Source organism: Simochromis diagramma, unplaced genomic scaffold, assembly GCF_900408965.1.
Source record: "Simochromis diagramma unplaced genomic scaffold, fSimDia1.1 OVJJ01000685.1, whole genome shotgun sequence".
Lineage (NCBI taxonomy): Eukaryota > Metazoa > Chordata > Actinopteri > Cichliformes > Cichlidae > Simochromis > Simochromis diagramma.
Window position 1 is genome coordinate 13,338,913 of NW_024387477.1, and position 11,742 is coordinate 13,350,654.

The 11,742-nt window shown below is 40.4% G+C and overlaps 1 protein-coding gene and 1 long non-coding RNA gene across 2 annotated transcripts in view; both read right to left on the reverse strand.

Moving 5' to 3' along the window:
* The window catches only part of tsc22d3 (TSC22 domain family, member 3), a 32,529-nt gene extending 21,514 nt beyond the window's left edge, over positions 1-11,015 (reverse strand). The window contains exon 1 of the mRNA XM_040015917.1: positions 10,216-11,015. Coding sequence (XP_039871851.1) covers positions 10,216-10,556 — 341 coding nt within the window. The 5' untranslated portion in view covers positions 10,557-11,015. The remainder of the gene's footprint in view (positions 1-10,215) is intronic.
* LOC120724013 lies at positions 1,674-7,913 on the reverse strand. Its single transcript, XR_005693848.1, has 2 exons — positions 6,921-7,913; positions 1,674-2,416 (listed from the first exon to the last, which is right to left on the reverse strand). It is a non-coding gene; the product is annotated as an uncharacterized LOC120724013 (long non-coding RNA).
* Positions 11,016-11,742: the final 727 nt, after the last annotated feature.

Sequence of the window (11,742 nt, forward strand, 5' to 3'; positions counted from 1 at the left end):
TCATTTTTCTTTGCCAGTTTGGTCAATTCTATTTTTCACTTCAGGCTTCCTTGTTTCTTTTGCCCACTCGATTTCCCTTTTTCACAAAGCCCGTGTTCACTTATGTAAAAAGCCCTGAAGTCAAAGAGTGTTTGGGAATTTTGAGGCACCAGTACAAACAGGAAACCATATTTATTATATTACAGTCAGAGTTGATGTTTCATGTAAATTCACCAGCATTGTTTTAAGAATGTATGCTTTAAACTTTAATCAGTTTCAGTTACATTAAATTGAATTTTCTGCCACTGTATGCTTTTGTTTCTGGTTCATTTATAGAATTGAATTACTTGAATGTTATTTGTTGAAGAAAATGTATTGCACTACTTCAGGTGCATGTTGCCCACCATGTTCTCCATTCAGTTTCTATCTTGATAGCTGTAGACAGCTATATGAAGTGTCCAGGGCTTTTTTTGTTATCATCTCATTGCCATGCAAAGACTCAATTTCCATTTTTCTATTTTCTTCTCCTTATCAAATTCAGGGTCATGGAGGGCTGGCGCTAATATCAGCTAACACAGAGAGACAGCCAACCACTCACACACCTACAGCCAATTGGAGTCACCGGTTAACTTAATGTGGATGTGTTTGGACTGTGGGAGAAAGCCAGAGTACCTGGAGAATACCCAAACAGTCACAGAGAGGGCCCCAGCCAGCCAGTGTAAGCAAACCCAGGACCTTCTTGGTGTGAGGTGATGTGCCAACCGCCATGCTGCCCAGGACTCAAATTAATGATGCAATTACAGTAAGACATGAGCTCCAACATATAAGGTAAAAGCCGTTGTGGTGATGTACTCAAAATTAGGGAAATACTTTATAAAGCATTAATTAAACTAAATGTTAAAGCACCACTTAGGTGTGATGGGTAGCAGATGTTGGAGATGCTCATATAAACCAATTTCACACATATATTCAATTAAAAAAATGTTTAATGTGCAAAACAACATAATAATTACTCAACTTTGTGTTGCATAACGGTTTGCTGTAAGTTCTTTGACCGAAATGAGTTTCTTTCATGCTTCTTCATAACACAGACGCTGCTGTTTTACCATTTGCATGACAGGGGGAGAAATGCTGGGAAAATGCAGGGATTTTAAATTACACCTCCACCCCGAGGACTCCAAAATGTTTACTAGAGAGCACCAAAGTGTAGTCAGAAAAGGAAAACACCGTCTGTTGCCAAACTCCCAATGTCCAGTTACTTCAAAAATAGAACATGTGATTGGTCTTGGTGCTCTAACCTTTCCTGCGTCCTGGAAGGAAGGGCTTTACGACCTGCTGAGGTTCAGAGAAGAAACTGTTTTCCTAGAGTCTTTAAGAACAGTTCTCAGCATTGGGCTGTGGCAACACCCTTGTTTAACTTTGTTTGATGCTACCTCCATGCCTTGCAGGCTTAAAGACATTTTAAAAGGCTTGTGTAAGTGTGTGTCTAGGGGTGTGCATGTGTGTTTTTGTTAGGCTGTACACAGTTGTGTTTCCTTCAAGGTCAGAAAAGGTAAGGTCTTAGGTGATTCTTAATTTTACTGCTTTTCAGTCTTTTTTCTGTGCAATTGTGACTATATGTATCTGTGTGTGTGTGTGTGTGTGTGTGTGTGTGTGTGTGTGTGTGTGTGTGTGTGTGTGTGTGTGTGTGTGTGTGTGTGTGTGTGTGTGTGTGTGTGAAAGCAGTCAGGGAACATCATGTACTCAACCTGCATGTGAACAGTACCCAGAGAAAATAAGATAAGCACTGTTGGGCTGCATTGTGTAGCCAACTGTTGTGGTATCCCACACTGCGTCAGTGTTAGATACAAACATGTAAGATTATGGAACAGCTATGCATGGAGAAACCAATCGATGTAACATTTGAATGAATCCCAATTAAGGCCAGCGTATTACACACCTTCTAACTTTTCCAGACCAAAATGTGAAAAATGTGAAATTTCACGAGAACTTACAAAGGCCAATTTTTTTTTTCAATTTGGATGCATAAAGATGTTCTTTTGCCTTTTACACACACACACATATAGACATATAATACAGAGGACAGCAAAACTGCAAGTTCCCCTTGAATTTCAGACACACCATTTGTTTCTATTGATCTTTCTTTCAAACTTAAACTTGGCCCTCAGAAGCAGGGTGGGTTCCCACAGTCTCACTTTTCATGCAGAGATTAGAAAGAGACTGGGATTCCCATGCTAATGAAAATAGGGCAGAATGAAAATTTTACCACCCCCCCCAGCCAGCAGCTTGTTTCGCTCAGCCTGAATGGTGTGGAGAGCACAACTCTACCAACGCCTTCATTTCAGCTTCCCTTTATCTACATTACACTGCTAATATCTATATTCTGTTCCTTTACTAACTCGCTGTACCAAAAGATGTTTTTGAATCACAGTGCACCCTGGCTATCGATCATTATACAAGCTATATTACAGTTTAATGTCTACTTAAATTGTATAATTATTATATGGACTGTCTGCGATACTGTGACTCACACTTAAGTGCAGAACCTTTTGTGTGTGAGTGAGTGTGTGATAGCAAGTGTTGACAGGCTTCCTTATTATCTAATTAGGCGCCATAGTCATGGTCCAAGCAGATAAGGCACGGAGCGCAAGCCATGGTCACTCCACACACACCCCACCCATCTTCCGGCACACTTATGTAATTCCTATAACTGCTATCTGGAATAACTAAGATGAGGAATGAAAGAATGAAGAAAATGACAGAGGGAATAAACAAGAATAAAGAGGGAAGAGACACATCAAATAAAACAGGCATCAATAAAGACAGCTGCACAAACTCAAGAATGATTGAAGAAACAACTTTAATGGATGGGTGGTACTGTTTTTAAATTCTTCCTGTTAATAGTCACTATGAAAGGACATCGATTCCTGTGGTTGCTCTCTGTCTTCCCCAAAATACCTAGGAATATGTTTTTAAATCCTATTAATGTGGCGATGCTAAGCTTCCAGGCATTAATTACACATATTTTTTTAAATGAAAACAAAACACTGTCTATATATTTGGTCCTTGGATATTGGATAGTTGGTGATTTATAACTGCAACATCACTGCGATCATGATCTAAGCAAGTCAAAGAACAATTCCAGTGGTTTTAGGCAGTAAATCACATCTGGTTACAGCTTACATCACTGACAGGCATTTCATAACTAATGAAGCTTGTGCTGTCATTTTAAAATTGCTTTTTCATTCTTTTCATTTGTGTTACATCAGAATGCTCAGAGCCTGACACAGACTTGAAACTTGCTCAGTATAGTCACTGATCTTGATCTGATCTGTCTCAGATGACAGTAGGCGTTACTTATAGATTTCTAATCCAATATCTGGTACATGTTGTATCTACACTCGGTGACACGCAGGACAAAGAAGCTTAGCTGGATTTTGCTGTGGTGATGTGTCACCCAGCAGCATAATGCTATGGGTCATCTCAGTGTGCTGCATTCTGCACGTGGATAATACTATGGGTCACCTTTGCGCCCTCCATTGCCAGGGTGCTTATATGTGGGTGTGTTTGTGTTGTTAGAGTGCCTTGTGTCTCAGTTCTGTCGAAAATCTGAAGCAATCAGTTAGACAGCAGCCTCAGGACACCTGTTTGCAAAATGTTAAAAAGTCTTCAGAAACCCTCACTGACAGGAAGCATATTTATTCACACAAAAACTAAACGCCTTTTATTTATTCCAATATCAGTCTCCAGGTTCTTTGCATTAAGAGAAGCTTTTGCAGCAAGCAAAAGTCAATGAACAGAAAGATATCATAACAAACATCTGATGCACATCCTATGTTTGTATTGTTGCTAAGGACAACTGAATGAAACCACAGCAGTGTTGGTAAAGAAAGGCCCGCGCAGCAGAGGTTGCATCAACCTGTGGTGCAGGGTTTGTCTGTGGATTTCTGAGTTAACAAACACTGATCTCTGTCTGCTGAAAGTGTTGGCAATGATGGAATTTATAGCGCGCGTGTGTGTATGCCTGCCTATTTTGGGAATTGCATGCACACCTCACTGTGTGCAGTCTTCACAAGGATTAGCAACTTGATTATCATTTTTAATACAACAGACAGATTAGTCCAGTAATAGAGCATTGTCATGTATTTTATATGGGCAGACACGCACAAACACTTGCAAACAAACCATTCAGTGATGGTTCCAGACGTTCTCTGGCAGAGTACCCAAAGCAGCCTATTCATGTAGTAACAACACAGTAAGGTAGTAGGTCGAGAAGTACATTATAAAGCCATTATTGTCCATTTCTCTCTAACCTGGTCCCTCAGTAAATAAATCACAGGTTTATACATGCCAAATCTATACCAATGTGTGTGAGAAAATCTGCTGGTTTCCAATATTCTATCTCCACCTTATGTTCCCAGAATTGCTTTTTTGCTTCCAAGACACAAGTGGTCAAAGTCTATGTTATAGAGGAGACCCATAAAACGATAGTAAAACAAAGACTGCTCATGTTTTTTTTTTTTGAAGTTCCCTTTACTTCATTCAATTATTAATAACTTCCTGTAGCTATAGAAAAACAGTGTTACCTCTCCTACGACAGCTGCACTCTGCCTATATCTTATATCCACTAAATGTCAACAGCACTGCTATTCTTAGCTAACCATGTTTTGTCTTAGTCCCAGATCCCTGTCTGACAACCTACTTCAGACTCTTTCTTTTCCTTTAGCTCTCCCTGCCATCACTTCTGTAGCCTGCATTCGCTCGAGATTTGATTGGTGATTGATTTGGTTTGTTGCAAAAGTACAAAAAAAAAAAAACCCCTAGATTTAGATTTTTTTCAAAGGTCATTACCAAATCGTTAATGCGGGTAATACAGGGACAGTTATCTCCAGCAAATGAGCAATGAATCCTTACACACTTCATATCTATCTGTCTACTACACCTTCATGGAATTTCTCTGTAGCAGTGAAAGAAATGTAGAATTAGATTTTAAATACTGTTACAGCAGCTTGTTCCACTCTGATCGTGAGGCCTGTTACAGCTTGTAAGTGTTTATAAGACAAACATGTGTTCGTTCTAGGTTCTAAACTTCCCCCATTTAATGGTGAACTGGTAAATGGCACTGTCTACACCACCACAGAGAAAAGAGAAGAAACACTTTTTTTCTTTACCCCATTCTACATCCTCAACATTGCTAACTCAGCTGTGTGGTTCTACATCCCCACAATATTATCTACAGAAAAAAATTAAACACACAGGGTTTAAAATAAGAAGGTATCCTTTTATTGTAAAGCCTGCAGATGAAAACGTATTAAATAATTTGACTTGTCTTGATGTTTAAATGTTATTCAGCACCTCATCCTCTCCTCCCACCTCCCTATGTTGTTTCTATACAGTTATTGTGTCATGTATGTGTATGTCATGGATCTGACATAAACATCACATTTCAATCGTGTCTTTAAAGAAGCACAATAAAAACAGAGCATGGTCCCAGTGCATATTGTTTTCCTTGCAAGACTAAACAACCGCTGAGACGAAATGCAGTTTTGGAGTTAAAATGAATGAAAATGTATTTTCATATTCTGCTGAAATGTATAAGAATCGATCCAGTGTTGTGTAGAAAAACAGCAATTTTACAGACTGTGATGGGACCCTTTATTTGGCTGCAGAAGCCTCTCCAGGCATGCCTTGGTTTTGAGGTTATTAAACCTTAGAAGTAAATATAGGCCTGAAATCAAAAAGAAAAAAGTTCTTGTAGCAAAGCTACTTTGTGGTTTGTATGTGAATCACAGACTGGAGCTTTCATGATCAGCAGGGTGTCAGACACAGCTGGATGCCGTCTCCACTCCACATTGTAGGAGGGCTAGGTTAGGTTCAGCAGTCAACTGGACTTAAGCCAACTGCCAGTGTCATCGTAGGCCAAAGTCAGAAACTTATAACAAGGTCTAAGTATTCAGGGCAACAGGATGTCTCAAGGATAAACAGAAAAGCGAGAACAGAGAGTCAAACTCGGACAGAGGTCACAATCTTATCTTCCTGCCTTTTTATGTACAAGCATAAAATCTGTGAACCTCACCTACAACTCTGTCATAAAGACTGATGGTCATTTCAGCCTGACAAAGCAATCACAGTGTTTTCCAACCAGACTGGAAAAGTCTTCTCTTTTTTTCAGTCAACAGGCATGAACAAGAAGATGAAGAATGTCCCATCCCTACACAGTCACGCACCTCCTTGATTCCAAGAAGGTTTTGCTCCTTAAAGCTAAAAGGCTTGAGAAAGTCAGCCTAACTTTGCTCTACCTAATAAAAGCACTTCATAGTCTGTGTCTTCAAATCTGGCCCCCCGTCAGCCCCGTACTTTGGCCACAATCAACTATCTGACACTCTGTGAGTCTTTTGTCCTGCTATTTTTTTCCCTGGACACATTTTTTTCCCCTTTCACCTCCCCCTCTTGTTTTGACGGCTTAACAGCTGACTAGTCACAGACCTGATGTCCTACGATAAACGTTTGTATCATCACTGCAGGCTCTTCACCCCCCTTCACCCTGGCAAGTGGTTTTTAATAGCTGCTAAATACTGACTGACTGGCAGTGCTGAAGGTGTGCGACAGTGCCTTTCTCGTTCCAGCCAACTGTAGCCCACTAAGCCATAAAATAAATCAGCGCATTTCCTCTCATTTTATCCTGTGGATATCACAGATCCACCTCACCCCCCTTGGGGCTTTCTGGCTCTTCCTCAAACACCAAATAAGACTTGTGACTTAAAATTCTCCTCTCGGGACATTTCCGTAACCCTTAAATCATTTACATAACACGTCTTCTGTCGCCTCCAAGAGATGTCCTGTCGTGCTTCCACGGGCCATGCTGAACATTTTATTCTGTTAACAAGTGACAAATGAGAATGATAGCTGCTGGGCAGAATGACCACCCAGTGTGAGGTCACCGTCTAAACTCGAGCCAGGCTTTAATCAGACACCAGTCCTTCCCAAAGCGAATACTTGAAAAATCCATGAACTTCTGCAAACCTCAGCTCAGCAAGTACATGTACGAATGAATCACTGCTTGTTTCCTTTTGAGCATGAAAAAACCTGCAAAGGTTTGAAATCACTGTTTTAATCCTGTGAGAAAGTCTATGAAAGCCACATGATCCATGTCTGTGGTTCTCTCTTGAGAAGGGAAGGGTTCGGGAACAAAGTGTTCAGGCCAAAGAGGGTTCGTCAGACAAACAGTTCAGCTGGCACAGGCAGACATATGATTGTTCTGGCAAATGGCACAGGTGAACAGTTTGTCTCACAGCCAAAATATGTCAAAAACGTTGGCACTTACATTTACCCCACACCAGGGAAAGTCAGTGCTGCCTGTAATTCAGTCATCTTCTCTTAAAAGAAATCGTTGATCTTTATCTGAAGTGTAGACAACTAAACAGATAAGCAGATTTCAATACTGCAATGCTATATAAATAACAGCACTTATGTTATGTTATTCTAATAAGTTGTATAACTGTGAAAGTGTTGCTTTTTGTATCAGTCTGTCACACAAAGCCAGAAAAAACTCGTGTGTAACACCTTTAACAAACCTCTGCCAGCAGGCATTATTCCAGGTGCGATTCATAAACAATGAATGCTTCAAATCATAATTCATCTGACTTATCAGTGTATTCTAAGGCAATGTTGAAAGTATAATATAGAATAAACACAAACTTCTTTAGAAATGCCGTCATGTGTGGCTGTACTCTTTAAACCAGTGTGTCTCCATCTATCATTATGGCACACCCTCGCTCTCATAAATAAAGAAGTCCCACAGAAAGAGGCCCAGCAGCAGAGTCTCCTAAAAAAAGGTGTGGCAGAAGTTTAATAACAGCAGTTACAACACGTGGTATTAAAAAAATAACCACAAAAGGCGGACGTACGTTGGACATTGGCAAAACATAGTTTTATATTTGTGGGATACACCATTGGGCTAGTTTGCAGTGCAAAAAGGCGATGCGGGCAGATTGCACAATTCTCAACAACTGTGAATAGTGAGTTGGTTTTGTTTTTGGCGACTGGGACTGTTTATTTCTCATTTCTGATAAGTAAAAATTCAGGAATACTTTTAAAGATGATCCCATATTTTTCATCACTTTAAAAAAAAGGCCACAAATTGTCTGTTCTTGCAACAGGCCGACTGTAACGAAGTGCCTAAAGATACATTTTAAAAATAGTTCCTTTTCTAAGTTGTCTGTTATGTACAGACACAACACTGATTCATCCCTTGAGATCCCTTTTTTATGCCCGAATGATTCATAGCTCATGATTCGCGCTAAATGGTTTAACAAACAAGATGGGGGGAAAAAATCGCTTAAAATGGCCACGTATAAGGACTTTACTGAAAATAAGCGAAAAAGTAGTCGATTTCCAGAGAAACATTTTGAAACACCTTCAGAAAGCCTCGAGAACTGTTACTCAAGACCAGTTTAAAAATATTACAACAAAGCCTGGCACCTTGGAAGCAAGATACAAAGAAATGAGGGTGACTGAAGACTTTCTGCTCTGCTGCATAATCACTTCATATTACATGACACAGCCTTACCGTTTATATTTTTTTAGAGCCAACAACTGCAAAATCTGTATATTTCTTGTAAATGTCTAATCGTCACTGCTATCAGATCAGCTGCAGTGTACAGTGAATGGTTTAACTTCTTTTGAACTCCCAGTCTGTACTGTAATCATCACTGGACAAGAACTGCCTTCCAGCATACAAGAAAGAAAAAAACAAGACAGGCTTATTTTTGATACTGTGTGCCAGTCCAGCTTCTGGATAAATTTGATAAAGTACTGATAATGCTTCTTGGCCAGAACACTTTATTGATAAGATAAAACCTACAAGTAATCGCATACGTAACAATAATTACCTTGAATGTGATCACTCCAGCCAACCTTAATTAGGACCGTCATATTACATATATAGTCAAAATGCCAGTTTTTGTGTTTCCCATTTAAATGAAACCAATTGGTTTATTTTCATTTAAAGTTCTACCTCACGTATTTAGTTTGAAAGTTGAAGCTGCAACATTTTCTGTCTTCTTTTCTTCTATTAAATTGCAAAAATTCCAGTTTTAATGGAACTTTGTTTGTTTTGTTTTTTTAATATAATCGTTGTTTAAAAAAACCAAACAAGAAAGCATTTTCGCAAGTTTTTAAAAAGTAAAAGTCTGCAAGAGTGACTTCAAGAAAGTACAGGAACTCTCACAAGTGGAACCAACCTTTATCAAGATTCCATCTGTGCACCGGTGTGTCTCTGACATATACGCCACAAACACATAGCTCACATAACTTAGTGAACATCAATGGTGCCTCTTAAAGTGATAACACGTTCATATTCTTGTAGCTTTCACTGGTAATCCCCATAGATCTACACATTTTATGTATCAGACACCCAGATACACCGTATTTAATCGCATATGGCTGGCTCAGGTTCAGTATTTCCGCAACAGTAAAACTGTAGCTAACTGGAAAGATGGTAGCTGTTAATTTGAGGCTGAAGTCATTTGACAGTAGCTGCCAAACAAACCATCCAACTGGCAGCAACATTGTAGCAGGACATTCTCTTCCTTGCAAACAGTGCGGTGTGAGCTGCCAAATGCTGTTTTATAAACACTATTTGGCAGAGACAGTGTAGGAGCCAGGCCAGTTTTAATTGACCTCTAGCAATAAAAGATCATTTTAATTGAATCAATATGACAACAAACTGCTGTTTTAGAATAACCTTGTGTATTTGCGAGGCATTCTTTTTAGATTACATTTTGTTTACCTTTTTTCTCTGGCTTTTTTCCCCTCCACACAGTATTGAGTTGTTTTGAAGTTGAAAGCTTTTTTTCCATTGTGATGAATCTTGCAAGACTTCTTTATAAGAGTTATGTCCTATAAATAATAATTGTCCTCAGTCCTTAACATCACTGTGTTAAAGCTGAAGAGGACGTGCACATATTATTGTCCCAGTTCCAGTAAGTAATCTATTACTGTAAACATGTAGAAGACCCAAGAAACCTAATTACACTGCATTTACCACCTCGTTTGATTACTCTTAATGTGTTTCATTTGATTCACTTGATTTAATATGCAGATCAACAGGTGAAATCGCGCCTTTGTATTGAATACGCCTTAAGTGAGGTAAAGAAATGAAAATATTCTTAAGTTCAAAGGAAAGATCTTTGAAGTAACCAGATAAGAATGTACCTGTCTGATAGCCAAGCTTACCTGTGAAAGAAGAGCAATATAGACAGCATGGTCTGGTCAATGTTGCTGTTGCAGATCCCCTCATTGAGCAGGAAACAGGGGTCTCTCACAACCGACTCCAGGGAGTCCTGTCTCATGATGTTGTTCAGTTTGTCCGTGTTCAGGTTCTGGTACATCAGCTGGTTGCGGAGCTGGCGGAAGTGATTTACAGTGGGGCTTGTGGGGCTTGCTGGCAGGCCTCCTGTAGTAGAAAGGCCCTGAGCTGGGCTGCTGGATATGGATTCATCACAGCCATTGGCCAGGTCCAGACAGCAACTGCAACAGTCCAGGCCGATGGGCGAGAGGCAGTCGTCATCTGACATCTTGGAGTGCAGCTGGATGAAGAGGGAAGTCGCCCAGGGCAGGTGCAGAAATTTCAGCAGAAAATGACAGAGACTGAGCTTTATAAATAGTAGACAAAGTGAAAGACACAACAGGGGTGTGTTCCTTAGCTCTGACAGAGACACTGGCAGGTAGCCTGGGTCAGTCTAGTGTACCGTCCTGTCTCCACTGCAGGGCCAGGAGGGCTAAATGGCAGGTTGAGCTGCTCCCTGAGAAGTGCACTCACGCTGGGCCACTCTGCCTGCTTCTATCTCTGAGTTCCCCTCCTGTGGCTCTGCTGCATTTAGCCTTTTGTTCGGGGCCGACGCTGCTGCAATGTGTTGCTACTGTGGCAGGAAAAAGACTGAACGCACCACACACATATACACACTCACTCACACCAGTTCAGCAGGAGTCCGCTTGAAAGCAAAACCCAGAAGCTGCTTATCAGTTTTTTCTCTGGACTTTTTTTTCTGTGGTTGGCGTGCTTAGAGACAGAGGGAGGGAGTAAGAAGGAAGGGAGGGAGCATGGAGGAAGGGAGGGAGCGATGAAGGCAAACAGGGTGGGGAAAAGCCTGTGATTGGTAAAAGGCATTGCTGGTGATTTATTGGGCCCTCCTCTTTTCTCGTTCAGTTTAGCCATGCGTGCACCAACAGTAAGAAAGGGAAACAGAGAGGGGTGACACCGCAAAGCATGCTTGAGACATGTGCAGCTTCACCGGCTCCACCCTGCCATTATGACAGCCGAAGGAGTGGCTGAGTGAGAGAGGCTGCAGGAAGACACACAGAGCAATGATAACATGTGAGAAGACATTGACATTGAATTGCTAAAACTGTGTTATACATGCGTCATTGATTGTGCTGTGTTTATTAGCTTTTATCCACTATACAAGTCTCTGTAAATTAGGTTTCTCAAGCAGTTTCACTAATTTCAGGACTTCCTTGTGGAGAACATACAAAAATAAGGCAGAGAGGACACAGTCCAAATAAAGACAGAGCAAAAATTAGAAACTGCAAATTACTCAGTAAAAGTGTGACTGCAAAATGTGTATATGTTGTCTATATGTTATTCATTGTACGTGTTGTTTGGATGTGACTCACTTCTGCCCTGTGTGAACTGCCTTATGCAACATCGGTCAGCGTGAAAACTAATGGAAGCCAGAATATAAATGCACTATAAAAAACAAA